The 12912-nt window shown below is 41.7% G+C and overlaps 7 protein-coding genes across 7 annotated transcripts; 5 read left to right on the top strand and 2 right to left on the bottom strand.

Annotated features, from left to right (window-relative positions):
- Nucleotides 1–426: 426 nt before the first annotated feature.
- On the top strand, nt 427–1803 carry K450DRAFT_248503 (uncharacterized protein). Its single transcript, XM_051590239.1, has 5 exons — nt 427–745; nt 831–930; nt 1027–1117; nt 1213–1280; nt 1375–1803. The coding sequence occupies exons 1-5, from the start codon at nt 502–504 to the stop codon at nt 1664–1666; spliced, it is 795 nt and encodes a 264-aa protein (XP_051443183.1). The 5' UTR covers nt 427–501; the 3' UTR covers nt 1667–1803.
- K450DRAFT_248506 (uncharacterized protein) lies at nt 1804–3570 on the top strand. Its single transcript, XM_051590240.1, has 5 exons — nt 1804–1956; nt 2043–2101; nt 2168–2238; nt 2346–2436; nt 2580–3570. The coding sequence occupies exons 1-5, from the start codon at nt 1941–1943 to the stop codon at nt 3180–3182; spliced, it is 840 nt and encodes a 279-aa protein (XP_051443184.1). The 5' UTR covers nt 1804–1940; the 3' UTR covers nt 3183–3570.
- K450DRAFT_248509 (uncharacterized protein) lies at nt 3258–4440 on the bottom strand. The gene is made up of 7 exons (XM_051590241.1): nt 4315–4440; nt 4179–4227; nt 3983–4101; nt 3846–3909; nt 3649–3736; nt 3443–3568; nt 3258–3348 (listed from the first exon to the last, which is right to left on the bottom strand). Exons 2-7 carry the CDS (start codon nt 4211–4213, stop codon nt 3334–3336), a joined length of 447 nt encoding a protein of 148 aa, XP_051443185.1. The 5' UTR covers nt 4214–4227; nt 4315–4440; the 3' UTR covers nt 3258–3333.
- On the top strand, nt 4275–6471 carry K450DRAFT_248519 (uncharacterized protein). Its single transcript, XM_051590242.1, has 9 exons — nt 4275–4717; nt 4798–4902; nt 4966–5192; nt 5275–5354; nt 5420–5681; nt 5746–5874; nt 5941–6024; nt 6093–6191; nt 6262–6471. The coding sequence occupies exons 1-9, from the start codon at nt 4582–4584 to the stop codon at nt 6367–6369; spliced, it is 1230 nt and encodes a 409-aa protein (XP_051443186.1). The 5' UTR covers nt 4275–4581; the 3' UTR covers nt 6370–6471.
- Nucleotides 6472–6498: 27 nt separating this feature from the next.
- K450DRAFT_248523 (uncharacterized protein) lies at nt 6499–7243 on the top strand. Its single transcript, XM_051590243.1, has 3 exons — nt 6499–6785; nt 6864–6894; nt 6969–7243. The coding sequence occupies exons 1-3, from the start codon at nt 6553–6555 to the stop codon at nt 7029–7031; spliced, it is 327 nt and encodes a 108-aa protein (XP_051443187.1). The 5' UTR covers nt 6499–6552; the 3' UTR covers nt 7032–7243.
- A 680-nt stretch (nt 7244–7923) lies between these two features.
- Nucleotides 7924–9417, top strand: K450DRAFT_248530 (uncharacterized protein). Its single transcript, XM_051590244.1, has 2 exons — nt 7924–8859; nt 8953–9417. Exons 1-2 carry the CDS (start codon nt 8082–8084, stop codon nt 9252–9254), a joined length of 1080 nt encoding a protein of 359 aa, XP_051443188.1. The 5' UTR covers nt 7924–8081; the 3' UTR covers nt 9255–9417.
- K450DRAFT_248535 (uncharacterized protein) lies at nt 9347–12880 on the bottom strand. Its single transcript, XM_051590245.1, has 16 exons — nt 12563–12880; nt 12439–12491; nt 12275–12365; nt 12094–12197; nt 11825–12023; nt 11612–11749; nt 11467–11543; nt 11166–11399; nt 10990–11080; nt 10813–10915; nt 10623–10754; nt 10428–10544; nt 10257–10351; nt 10110–10191; nt 9598–10041; nt 9347–9534 (listed from the first exon to the last, which is right to left on the bottom strand). The coding sequence occupies exons 1-16, from the start codon at nt 12862–12864 to the stop codon at nt 9490–9492; spliced, it is 2307 nt and encodes a 768-aa protein (XP_051443189.1). The 5' UTR covers nt 12865–12880; the 3' UTR covers nt 9347–9489.
- Between the last annotated feature and the right edge of the window lie 32 nt (nt 12881–12912).

Consider the following 12912-nt stretch of genomic DNA (forward strand, 5'->3'; position numbering starts at 1 on the left):
AAGATGAAGATTGGTTCAGTATACCTAGAGGTATGTGTTTTGATCTGGCCGTTTTCGTTGGTGGCAATATACTCATATTTTACTTGACTTACCTTGCAGGTGGCTTCTGGAACTGATCCAAGATTCTTAGAATCCTTGGTTATCCTTGATAACAAAAATGCAACTAGAACCAGCGCAGTTTCTGTGGGAAACATTGCACACAAGTATATTTGTGTACCTGATATCGACAGCTTACTCGTACCATGAAAAAGCATTGGTTATCCCCCTCCCTCTTGTTTTATGAGATATACGCAACCTCACAAGCAAGGCAAAGCAAAAAAGAATAAAATGTATTATAGACTTTTGAGACGGTTAATGCGCGCATCCTCCACGTAGCAACTCGTCGCACATTAAAATTTCTGAGAACATTACCCTCTCGAGACCTACAGCTTCCTTCTCATTGTGTGCTGGTGGCCGAATCATCAGCTCTACTTGGGTCATTTACATTTTGTATTATTCACAATGCTAGCTTTGGCCGTTAGTGGACTTATTCTCATAACAGTTTTTACCTATATTTACCAACTCGTCGATCGATTTGAGACAGGCGCCTCATCGATCGACCCGCCATCCCCATACTTTGACCATAGCAACATTCTCCTTGTTACAGCTCACCCTGACGATGAGTGTATGTTCTTTGGGCCAGTCTTGTGCAATCTGACAAGCAAAAGTCTCAAAAACCAAGTCCACGTGCTGTGCCTGTCAAAAGGTAATGAAACAAACACTAAGCTGAGAAAACGTATATATGCACTCGCATGCATAGCAACGTACAGTTGATTGATCAACGTTTATAGGTGATGCGGAGAACTTGGGGAATCAACGTAAACGAGAGTTAGTCAAGAGCTGCCAGGTTCTCGGGATACCGAGTTCACGCGTCAAAACCGTCGACCATCCGTAAGTATTTTATTTTGCGAAAACAGTTGGGTGGCCAAGGGGTCAAAGGGTCTGATGGTGGTAAGGAGATAGTTTTCTCACACTGTTCCTTCATAGAGACTTGCCAGACAGTATGAAAATTGAGTGGAACGCATCCCTCGTATCCAGTATTATTCAGGAGTATGTTACTAAACATGATATTCAAATCGTAAGTAGTATGCATTGTGCGTGGATTGGGCTTTGGTATATCCCATTCAAGCAAGAGAGACGATGGTCGTCGGTAGCTAAAGATGTCTATCACAGATCATCACATTTGACAACTATGGAGTATCTGGCCATACTAATCACCAAGCAGCTTACCGTGGAGCACTGTAAGTAGATGGCACATTTTTGTTTACTTCGAAACTGCGGCATTGTATTTATTTTTAATCTGCGTGTTCTTTCAATCCCATTGGCTTCTCGTAGACAATACGTAAAGACTTCTGGTAATGGAACGGTCAGCCTTTACAAGCTGCCATCGGTTTCCCTCGTGCGCAAATATATCGGGCTAGGAGATCTCCCATTAGCTATATTCAGCAGCCGCATGGTCAAGACGTCCACCCCCAAAAACAGCTTATTATTTCTGTCTTCGCCCGGACAGTACCTGATAACGCATAAAGCGATGCGACAACATAGTAGTCAACTTGTATGGTTTCGCTGGCTGTACGTGATATTTTCGCGATATATGGTGATTAATGAATTAGAAAAGGTTTCGTAAGAGTAACGTTGAAAAGCGGATCCAAAACTTTGCCAATAGGACGTCGGTTAGCTTTGTGCACTCAGTCAATTTGCATTGAAATTTTGGCGGCTGGTCTGGCTTTGGCTGGCCGTGTTTTCGTTCGTTTCCTTTTCCCTTTTCCCTTAGCTTTTATTTTTTTTCCCCCTTCCTTCCTTCTTTCTTTCCTTTCTTCTCTCCGCAAAATAAAAAAAAATTAATACTCGCAAAACACCGTGGCTGCAATCTTCCGACTAAACCACTGACACATACAACCATGACTACAGTTGAAGGTATCATCATCATGAAATACCATGTTGTATAAATATACACACTTCTTTACCACCCCATAGTTAACCGTCAAATCGTTCTCTTTCAGATCCAGCCATCAAGCGTAAATATAAGGAGCTAAAGAAGCGTATTCGAGACATTGAAGACGTAAGCAAATTTGTTTTTTTTATTTTATTTGCCTGCTAATGCTGACCGGTTGGGTGCGTGTTTTAGGACAATGACGTTCTCAACATTCGACTGACAAAAGCCAAAAAACATATTAATCGTCTACGATTAGAACGAAGGTATAATCTATTAATTCAGTCGTGATCGACACAATGACCCACGGCGACATCTTTGCTATACATTAATGGTCGTGCACATACTAATCGTACATATGTTGTTGTTGCAGTGTCCTTTTGGAGCGACTAGAGCGTTCGACCGACTACATAGATGATTCGGATAGCAACTCCGATATATCGGACAGTGGAACTCATCCTCTGGTAGGTTTTTTGCAACATGGAAATAATGGCCTAATCTCCAACCACCATCGGAAGCGGAGGGTTATTGGGACTTTACACAGTTGAAAAGTCACTTGGCATTGACTGACCAGCCTTATTTTTTTTTTTCTTATTTTCTATGACAGCTGGCTGAAATCAAATCTCGACATGACACCAAACCATCTGCATTAAGTGGATCGCAGGAGCACGGAGGACGACAAAAAGGTTCAGAACCTAAACCAGCACGTAAGAAGAAGGATCCAAATGCGCCAAAAGGCCCAGGAAACGTGTTCTTCTTGTACAGCCGTATGGAGCGAGATAAAATTAAGGATGAATATCCCGGCGAAAACCAAGGCGACCTTACTCGTATTCTTGGTCATAAATGGAAGAATTTGGCAAAAGACGAAAAACAAAAGTACTATGACATTTACAAAAAGGAACAAGAAGAATATGAAGAAGCTATGAAATCGTACACAGCTTCTGCTTCAGTCACAGGTACTCCTGGATTGGAAACTGCTAGCCAGACAGAAGATCATATGTCAATGGGCGAAGATGATGAAGAAGATATGCTGAACGAAGACGATGTTGAAACACCTGTGGCCCCAACCACCATTGACACCATCGTTGCTGACACTAATCCCACTCGTTCACCAGCTCCCGAGTCATCACTACCATCTATTTCTCTCAATTCGGAGACTAATGCAGCGGCTCTCCCACCATCCTCTCCACTGGATGAATCTTCACAATAGTTATATTCTTTTTTCTCTCCCCTCAATTCTTTTTTCACAGAACAATGATCCACAGCAATCGACAAACTGGGGTTGTCTCCTTTTGTAATTTTAATGAATAGAAGTGTACGCACATTTTTTTGTGAAAATTTACAGTATGTCCATGTAGAAATTAAATCGGTTTGATCTATATTATCATACATCCAAAAAAGAACCAGGATAAATGAATGCTGTAAGTAAAAAAAGAACAATGTTTCCGTATCGTCCACTATATCACATACCTTAAAGTGCAGAGAAATAAGGGAAAAGATCAAGCACTTGAGATCCTGCACCAAGTAATAGAATGCTCGAAGACCATCGGGATCATTACTTTCCTGGACTTCGCCTAATGACTGCAATTTTGCAGTCTTTATACAGATGGTTGGTAAATGATATTGCTATATCACACACAAGTCGCGACTAAACAGCAGGAAAATGCTATCATTACCTCGAAAGAAATATGTTCGTTGCCAAAGCGGATTTCAAGCTCTTGTCGACCCACTACGTTCTTTCGTGGCCATTGATTATCGTCTTCCCTAAATCACGAAATTAATACTCATGAAAGGCTCCACGTAATAAAACCTCCTATCTATTCATTAAAAGAATGAATAGATACCAATTCCGATTCTGGGTGATGTTGCTTACTTCATAATCTCGCTGTCCTCAATGATACGCTTGAGTTCTTTCAACATAGTTGGGCTGAGATGCACTGCGAACGGAAATAGGTTAGATCAGTATAGATCACAACGATTGTCGTTCAATCTGCTTCTGGTAAGACGTACTTTCTTTGCGAATCAAGCTGTCGTTACGATATTGCGAATTATTGGCGTATCGGCACATGCCGTCGCCTCTGAATTCAAACTCGAGGAATTCATGACCGTATCGACCGGTATGACCTGAGCTATTTCAGTCATTCAAATGAAACTTGAGTTAGTGTGACGTCCGTGATTTCAATCATTCATTCTCTTGTTAACTTACTAATAGCGCACGTAGAATTCGTCGTCTGCGCCCATGATCCAACCAGCTACTGTGAATGGTACGTTTGTGCTTCGAGCGTGAATACAATCATCAATTCTGGGTGACGTCACGGCTTTCGAAGCGTAAAATAATTTACCGCTACCGCCTCCTCCGCATCAGATATACAAGCCATTTGAACCACACAGGGTCATAGAACAAGATAGTCTTTCTTCCTTGGTATATGCATCAATATATTGTGCCTATTGAATAAGATACTGGAGGTCGTTTTGAGTCCTGTTGAGCGTTTCATGTCAAAAAGAGCCATCATGTGACTAGAAGTGGCTTAAATGTTCATCCGTGAGTCAATTGGATTTGACAACCAGACCCAATCCTCCGCCTCGTCGTTCCCACTGAAGATCTCGAAATGTCCAGCCGTCCGTCCACTTGGAACGTTCCCGCCTCAAAAGTTGCGAAGAGAGCGCATAATCCTATTCGTCAAATTGTCGATAAGCTGAAAATTGATCCCAACGCTCAAAAGCAATTGATTAGTTTAGCATTGGGTACGTTTCGTATTGTTCCTGTATCTATATCAGACACGGTCTCGAAACAGGCGTCTCTGACCAGCTTCATAAATTACTAGGTGATCCTACTGTGTTCGGAAACTTTAATGTCGATGATAGCTGTAACGAGTCAGTCATAAAGCACTTGCAATCATTCAAAGCAAATGGATATCCGCCTGCACATGGTACAGTACATAGCATTTTGTCACATCCAAGCGTAAATGGCACTGATACATTTCCCACGATAGGAACTGAGCAAGCGAGAGCTGCAGTTGCAGAAAAATTCAACCATCCCGACGCTCCACTGACGTCTCGCGATGTTATCTTGGCCAATGGCTGTTCTGGTGCCTTGGATCTCGCTATCAATGCCTTGTGTTCTGAAGGTCAAAATATGTTGATCCCACGACCTGGCTTCTCCCTGTACGATAACTTGGCTGTCAGCAGATTTATCGAACCCAGATTCTATAACCTTGTGGTAAGCGTTGCATGACTCATACAATCTATGTGAAAAAGCCACAAGGAGGTAACCATTATACCTTTTTTGCACTACCGAACAGCCGGAGCGTAGCTGGGAAGCCGATCTTGATCACCTAGAGTCTTTGATTGACGAGAACACTGCCTGCATACTGGTCAACAAGTTCGTATCTGACTATAAACATATGTTCTATTTGAATGTCTTTATTTACAAACTCTTATCAACAGCCCCTCTAACCCATGTGGTTCAGTTTACACTGAACAGCATTTGCGGGACATTTTGGCTCTTGCTGAGAAACACCATTTGCCCATTATTGCTGACGAAATCTACTGTGATCTAGTTTTTGAGGGCAACACCTTCTATCCCATGGCCACTTTGACCAAAGAAGTACCCATTTTGTCCGTCGGTGGGCTGGCCAAAAAGTATTTGGTACCTGGATGGAGAGTTGGATGGGTTACTGTGCACGATCGTAATGGTATTTTCCGCGAGGTGAGTGTTTGTTGTCATTTGCTGAGGCCAGTTTATTCTCTGGGCTAATAAGACGTATGTATAGGTTCATGAAGGCATCTTGAGCTTGTCACAACTGATTTTGGGACCCTGTTCTGTCATTCAGTGCGCATTGCCAGATATTCTTCACAACACCCCACAGGCCTTCCATGATAAGACAATTGCTCAACTTGAGGTATCTCATCTGGCCTACTTTTCATAAAAGTTTATATCAATTATACTAACAATCTTGCATTTCAAGCACAATACAAAGGTCAGCGTTGAGGGTATATCTAAGATCCCAGGTTTGACAGCTGTCATTCCACAAGGAGCTATGTATATGATGGTAGGTAATGGGTTGCTTGGCTTTGGCCGTAGTACCAATCATCTGACATAACTATTTTCTTTTACAAGGTCGGAGTCAACGTCTCCGAATTTAAAGACATATCCGACGATGTTGACTTCACTCAGAAGCTAGTGGCAGAAGAAAATGTTCTGTGCCTGCCAGGACAGGTAATATTTCTTCATTTGATTAGGGTCACAACACAACTAAAATTGGAAAGTACTGACATGATGTTCACAGTGCTTTGGTTATCCCAACTTCTTCCGTATTGTAATCACTCCTCCTGCTGATCGTTTGGAGGAAGCCTACAGTAGAATGAAGGAATTTTGTGCTAGACATCATATTTGATACAAAAAATAAAAGAAAACCAGAACTCGGTTCAGTATTGGTTCACCGGAACCGTTCGGAAATCGACGGCACCCCGGTCGTAACAAAATCTAAGCCACCCATAGTATTTTCTTATGTGACCTCTTTGAGCAAATTATCTCTTCTCACCTTTTTTTTAAAAACCCATCTCCCCACTCATCAAAAATGTCCATGCCCGCAGGAGACGCCACCGCCGGAGCCAAGCTCTTCAAGACCCGTTGCGCTCAGTGCCACACCACCGAAGCTGGTGGTGCCAACAAGGTTGGTCCTAACTTGCACGGTGTCTTTGGCCGTAAGTCTGGTCAGGCTGCCGGTTTCTCTTACACTGAGGCCAACAAGAACAAGGGTGTCACCTGGACCGAGGAGACTCTCTTCGAATACCTCTTGAACCCCAAGAAGTAAGCAACTATTCTACTGTTTCTTGTCTGTATATTGACATAACTTACTTAACCCATGCCCTCTTTTTCCTTAAATAGGTACATTCCTGGTACCAAGATGGCTTTCGCTGTAAGTTTTACGTCATGGTGTTTTCCTGCGATTTCTTTACAACTCGTTCTAACGTATTGTTTTGCACTTTACAGGGTTTGAAGAAGGAGAAGGACAGAGCTGATTTGATCGCTCACTTGAAGGAGGCCTGCGCCTAAATGGTTTCCACCTCTTCCTTTGTCCATGTACTATACGTGTGCGTTTCCTTGAGATGCTCATCCTAGACTCATACAGCACTCATGTCTTCTACCGACTAACGTAGTGAAACCCAACGCCCCCAACCTTAGAATAAAAACTCTAGTTTTTCCTGAAAATAAACCCATCCTCATAAGAATATGTGGTGGTTGTGATAATCCTGTGTTCGGAATGAGATCATTGTGGCTTGGTTCAAGATGACCATTTTGTCACAGCAGCTATCATCTTGCGCGCTCTATCTTTATGATAAAAGACTATTCACTCAGCAATTAAGACTATGGCTGCTACTTCCCTTTTACCTTACAGCACGGAGATCAGGAAAAATTGTTTGTTGCCCTTGATTCGTCCTAATCTAGCACAGGCACGAAATAGGCGTTTAGAGAGGGCTTAATAGTCATATTCATTATTTGCGATAACACGTTTGCGCGGTGACCTTCTGCGGATCAGGCCATGTAAAATAGTCAATTGGGGTACAATGTCTTTTGATTGAGGCAAGGATGATTGTATCCTTGGTATAGCTTCAAAGCCTGATAAACAATCATTGACACCATTTTCTGTAATTTACCATGCTCACTGTAGTAACTCTAGAGCACCTGGTTATAAGCCAAAGCTGCTGACTTGAAGACTAGGGAAAAGTGATGAGGAACAATTGAATGTTGAAGCGCGGTAATATCGAAGAAAAAAACGGACACCAAAAGTTTAAAACACCTAAAGCTTATATAGGGCGCTTGGCGAAGTTCAACCACAGTAGAAATAATGGCACTTGTGTGTCACGGGGTACAGCGTATGCAGTGGTCGAAAGAGACATTAGAATATTCCTGAGATACTACAATATTAAGCTATGCAGTGCCTTATTCCGCCTTCGTGACACCCGGCCATTTCAAAATAGCTTGCTACTCCTGTCCTCTCGCTAGTCACACTTTTATGCCTCTATAAATATACTGAGAAGCATTCGTGCTTAAAAAGCCGAGCTCTCTCAATTACAATTATATATAAACTGATATCCAACAGATATGCGACGGTGGTTCACATGTAGACGACACAAACCACTCTATATTGCATTGCCAATCTTATTCATTCTTGCCACCTACCACATTATTGCCAGCACTTACATTATAACCGACATTGGATACCTTGCTCGGCCCCTCTGGGACAATGTGCAAGAGCAATGGGATATAATCCAACACTACACAACTGAAGGACTATCCTTGGAACGAACATGTCAATTACATGGATGGAGTATCAACAACGAGACAAAACCAAAAATGATCGATGCTGTGATCTTTAGTGTAGAGCTGGACCTATACGAAGTACGACTGCGTGAACTATGGAACGTTGTAGATAAATTCATAATTTTGGAGTCGAATGCAACATTTACTGGAAAACCAAAGCCTTTTGTATTTGCCGACAACGCCGAGCGCTTCGCTTTTGCAAAAGAAAAATTAGTATATGCACGGGTAAATCAGCAGCCGCTTCCTCCGCACGAAGGTCCCTTTTATAATGAAGCTGCTATGAGAGTAGCTATGAACGAAAATATAGAAAAGGTTGCCAACGATGGTGATTTCATTATAATGTCAGATGTAGACGAGATACCGCGAGCAAGTACTTTGAGAACATTAAAGGCCTGCAGCGGAGTCCCTTCGCCGCTTCACCTTCAGCTGCGGAACTATATTTACAGCTACGAATTCCCTTTGGACTTGAATAGTTGGCGTGCAAGGGTTGAGCGCTACAGCAAAGGAGTTACAGCATACTCTCATGGACAACAGTCTAGAAACTTGCTAGCAGATGCAGGTAAATAACACAGTATACTCTATTGCTGAGGGTCCTCATACTTGGAAGCAAAATCTTCTTTACCATGCTTACACCAATTTCATGTAACTGCAGGATGGCACTGCTCGTTCTGTTTCCGAACAATCAAAGAATTCGTCTTCAAAATGACCAGCTACTCTCACGCCGATCGGGTTAGAGGCGACCAATTTTTGAGCAAGGATCATATCCAGAACGTCATTTGCACCGGCCAGGATATCTTTGGGATGTACCCTGAAGCATATTCGTACAAAGAACTTATTGCCAAATGGGATGGGGCTCCAAAGTCTGATAGTGCAGTCGGCTTGCCCAAGGCTGTACTGGAAGATGACAGATTTTCGTTCTTATTACCGGGAGGATGCGAGAGGCAACTGGAGTAAGGTTTATCTCATCTGAGGCCTAGCTGGACTAACAAACATGTTTTAGATAAATGTGTTTCTCCATTCATCTGACACCAAAAGCTATTATTGCCATATTCATTATCACACCATCTGTAAAAATGCTATTACAGTCTAAAAAAAAAACGATCCAATGGGATAAAGGTCAATGCTGAAGGGGGATACTATAACATAGTGGGGAATCTGTTCAATATACATTAGATATGTTTTTGTTTAATTATGCAATGTCGTTAGCACTACCACCATCTTGCTCCTGCTGTTGCTTTTAAAAAAGTAATGTTAGAATATAGGAATAACTAGAAAGACATCAAATATGACAGCTTACCAGTCGATACTCATCGAGGATATGAGCTTTTTCATCGTTCCAGTATATAAATGTCCTTCGATGCACCAGTGCCCAAACATATGGACAGAAAAATTGCTGAGAATCGAGTTCCTCTGCGTATTGAAATTTGAGTTCTGGGAATGACTTGAGACGATCCGGCGTCCATGTCCTCGTTGCTAAATCTATTATTTCGAGCACCTCAGAAGTCGACGGAGCTCGAAGGTTGGCTTCCGACACACGCGCATGGAAGTAGTTGATTATTGCCTCCAGATTGGCCACCAGCTCTGAAAGTCGTGCATTTAGCCTGTACACTGCAAACGCCTCACGTTTTAGCAAGAGCGCATACACTAGCTGTGGGTTGTCTTTGAGATGATGAACCAATATTGAGTTCATGATTTCGAAAAAGAGAGCTATCAAATCTTGATATACGATGATTTCCTGACTCTGGAAGTAGAAAAATAATTAGAGTCACCTATAGATGATGTAGTAGAACGAGTTAAGTGAACACTCACCGGCTGCTGCTGTAGTAAAGCATTGTTGTCAGCAACTCGACTGGCAATTTTTTGATAGCGCTTGGATATAAGCTCGAAGACACTGAAAAAGTAGGTCCGTTTACATATGCTCTCACTGCACACTAATCTGATGAAGTAAAGGATTACCTGACAATTCGTTGTGCTACATAAGGATGTATATCCATCATTGAGTTTGACATGTTGGCAATAGAGGCCATACAGTTTGTGTGCAGATAGGCGTCCTAAAGTTGAGCGTTCAATACATGTCAGTCGAGACAAGAAATTGAAACTGATTGGCCATAGACAAACTAAGCTTACCTTGTGGCTGGTAAGATTAACCTGAACAGCCCTCAAAAGTACCAACATGGTAAGTCCACCAAGAGTAACATTTTTTACCAAGGGTCGCTCGGTAAACCAAGTCAAGTTCGTTACATTCTAAGAGAACGAACACATTTATAAATAAAAACGTCCGGCACAACATGCTCCTTATCAAATGTGCATAAAGGTACTCACAAACTTTTGGATACTTTCGTTGAAAATATCGTCCTGACTGAAGATCAGTATAAATATGAGGAAAATATAGAGTTGTGAATAGTTGGTTTTTCCTTCAATGGATTCGTATACCAATTTGAGAATAGGTATATACTGATAGAGAGACATTAGTAGGCTACTATGAGAATGAAAGTCACGGGGAAAAACTCACAATTGTTTCCGGATCGCTACGAGAGAGAACGTATACTCTAAAGGATTCATTTTCAACTAAAAACAAATAGAACAAAAGCGTACGCTCTTCTATAGCAAGGGAACTAAGACGATGCAGAGAATGAGATTAGCGTGAGACGTTTTCCTTCACCAAGTGTTGTATAGGATTGTCCATTACCCAGCAAAAATCGTATATAGTCTTCTGAAGGAGATTGAACCTGAGGACACATATTTAACATCCTTCTCATTCTGACTACCTATCACAGGTTCTGCGAGCAAAAATGAGTCAAAAAAAGAAAAGTAAGAATAAAAACACAAGTCCATTCACAGTAAATGAATGATATAGAAAGGTACCTTGATCCCCTGAAATTTCAGCAATGGCTTGTCTATATGCACTTGCCCACTGCAGATTCTGTTCATCAGTAGTATCACCTTCTGTTTCATGTCTCTCTCCGAAACCATCTTTAAATTGAGTAGACAACAGAAGGAGTAACAACAAACTTCGATCAGCTACCGGAAATGCGTCAGCAGATGATGCGACATTCGTTTTGCCCGAGAAGAAGTAAGAGTATGCATTGTAAACAACATCTTTGAAAGAAGATATATTAGTTGACAAACATGATGCAAGACTGAACCAGAATGATCGAGCGCTTACTTGAAGAAGAAGGTGGAGGGGCTTTTTGTTCCATAAAGTTATGTAGGAGCTTAAACACGATAGGTTTTGCTTGATGTCTAAACAATTGGTAATTTGGTTAGTATTTTAGCATTGCTAGCAGATACGTTGCAATGCTTGTATTCACCCAAATTTAGTCATCAGGATGTTGATAAAATAATTATATTCTGTTCTGTCCGATGTTGACTGGTGTAGTTGAGTAGATAACAAAACAATGATGGTATTGAGAGCCTCAAGGTAAAATTCGTGTGTAGAGTAATTAGCACTATTGTTGTTGTCAGAGTCAGTATTTGTTGTGTAATTGCAGTATCAGCTGGTCCACAGGGGAGTAAGAACTTACTGAGAATCAAGCTGCAGGATAATTGCAATAAGATAGTGTAATAATTGCTCTCCTTTAGGCCGAGGGTCTTGTTCTGTTTGAGGGTCAATTTTGAGTTTTTCCATATCCAGAATCATATCTGAAACGGATGCAATCCCTGATTTTGCAGCAGACTGAGATGTAGTTGTTGCCGACTCTGTAGCTGGTGTGGCAGAAGGGCCTTTAGGCAATGGCTAAGTATTAAAAGGGAAGGGGCCAGCAGTTATAGGAGTACTAGACTTTCCAATTACCTTCATATTGACGCTTTAATTCTTCGCCACTCAAATTCCCTGCAAAATGTTTTGAAAAAACTCGGACCAGGAACAAAGCGTTATAAGCGGAAGTCGGAATTTGGCTATGGGGAGGAACCAACTGGGATGAGAAAAGTGTATCGCAGCAGCAAAGTCATGACATCAAACAATAGTAACTTACTCTATATCACCCAACTGAAGGAGCTGACGTAACTGACTGAGCAAATGAAGCAACAATACATTAAAATTCTCGGTTCTAACATTGTTCGCCGCTAAATGAATATCCCCAACATTAGAAAGTTAGCCAAGAAATAAGCTCACTAGTGTTTGTTGAGTAAACCATACCAAGCTCTATTGCCAATCCAACAGTTGCCATTTCCAGGTCGTATGCGTCTTGTCTGTAAAACATACATTCGGGTTTTAGTGATATGACACAATTTAGATAGATGAAATGAGACGTGCGCCTTACGTTGAATATGGTACTGGTAATTTCTCCTTGCACAGAAGTTTCTTCCAAGCTTCTAAATCACCTCTTGATAGGACAGAGCTAGAGCAAAGGATGCGTATGATAGTGTAGTGGGTGGCGCTAAAATATGGTTTTGACGGTGCGTGTGATGACTTTGACGGTGATAGATGAGGCTGTCTGTGAGAAACCGGATGCGTAGGAGATGTAAAGTCTATAGAGTGCCTGATGGATTGCCTTCGAATAGGAATAGATGCCGGTACAATCTTGTTTGGTACTGATGGAGGCGACGATGGTGGATTTGACATTTATATGAGGCAAAAGGCACGAGAAATTTCAGCTGGGATTTGCTAGGG

Source organism: Umbelopsis ramanniana (assembly GCF_025399195.1).
Source record: "Umbelopsis ramanniana AG unplaced genomic scaffold K450scaffold_41, whole genome shotgun sequence".
Lineage (NCBI taxonomy): Eukaryota > Fungi > Mucoromycota > Umbelopsidomycetes > Umbelopsidales > Umbelopsidaceae > Umbelopsis > Umbelopsis ramanniana.

Excerpts from the sequence above, each read along its gene's own strand:
- K450DRAFT_248506 (XM_051590240.1), top strand. Across the intron at positions 2,239-2,345 it reads CGTCTACGATTAGAACGAAG|TGTCCTTTTGGAGCGACTAG; the intron begins GTATAATCTATT and ends TTGTTGTTGCAG. Across the intron at positions 2,437-2,579 it reads ACAGTGGAACTCATCCTCTG|CTGGCTGAAATCAAATCTCG; the intron begins GTAGGTTTTTTG and ends TTTCTATGACAG.
- K450DRAFT_248530 (XM_051590244.1), top strand. The coding sequence starts at position 8,082 with ATGCGACGGTGGTTCACATGTAGACGACACAAACCACTCTATATTGCA. Across the intron at positions 8,860-8,952 it reads AAACTTGCTAGCAGATGCAG|GATGGCACTGCTCGTTCTGT; the intron begins GTAAATAACACA and ends ATGTAACTGCAG.
- K450DRAFT_248509 (XM_051590241.1), bottom strand. The coding sequence starts at position 4,213 with ATGGGCGCAGACGACGAATTCTACGTGCGCTATTA. Across the intron at positions 3,737-3,845 it reads GAGGACAGCGAGATTATGAA|GGAAGACGATAATCAATGGC; the intron begins GTAAGCAACATC and ends TTCGTGATTTAG. Across the intron at positions 3,569-3,648 it reads ACGAACATATTTCTTTCGAG|ACTGCAAAATTGCAGTCATT; the intron begins GTAATGATAGCA and ends ATCTGTATAAAG.
- K450DRAFT_248523 (XM_051590243.1), top strand. The coding sequence starts at position 6,553 with ATGTCCATGCCCGCAGGAGACGCCACCGCCGGAGCCAAGCTCTTCAAG. Across the intron at positions 6,786-6,863 it reads TACCTCTTGAACCCCAAGAA|GTACATTCCTGGTACCAAGA; the intron begins GTAAGCAACTAT and ends TTCCTTAAATAG. Across the intron at positions 6,895-6,968 it reads GTACCAAGATGGCTTTCGCT|GGTTTGAAGAAGGAGAAGGA; the intron begins GTAAGTTTTACG and ends TGCACTTTACAG.
- K450DRAFT_248535 (XM_051590245.1), bottom strand. The coding sequence starts at position 12,864 with ATGTCAAATCCACCATCGTCGCCTCCATCAGTACCAAACAAGATTGTA. Across the intron at positions 11,750-11,824 it reads ATCCTGCAGCTTGATTCTCA|TGCTAATTACTCTACACACG; the intron begins GTAAGTTCTTAC and ends CAACAACAATAG. Across the intron at positions 10,916-10,989 it reads CTATATACGATTTTTGCTGG|TTCCCTTGCTATAGAAGAGC; the intron begins GTAATGGACAAT and ends GCATCGTCTTAG.
- K450DRAFT_248519 (XM_051590242.1), top strand. The coding sequence starts at position 4,582 with ATGTCCAGCCGTCCGTCCACTTGGAACGTTCCCGCCTCAAAAGTTGCG. Across the intron at positions 5,355-5,419 it reads GCCTGCATACTGGTCAACAA|CCCCTCTAACCCATGTGGTT; the intron begins GTTCGTATCTGA and ends TCTTATCAACAG. Across the intron at positions 6,025-6,092 it reads AAGGAGCTATGTATATGATG|GTCGGAGTCAACGTCTCCGA; the intron begins GTAGGTAATGGG and ends TTCTTTTACAAG.
- K450DRAFT_248503 (XM_051590239.1), top strand. The coding sequence starts at position 502 with ATGCTAGCTTTGGCCGTTAGTGGACTTATTCTCATAACAGTTTTTACC. Across the intron at positions 931-1,026 it reads GTCAAAACCGTCGACCATCC|AGACTTGCCAGACAGTATGA; the intron begins GTAAGTATTTTA and ends GTTCCTTCATAG. Across the intron at positions 1,281-1,374 it reads GCAGCTTACCGTGGAGCACT|ACAATACGTAAAGACTTCTG; the intron begins GTAAGTAGATGG and ends GGCTTCTCGTAG.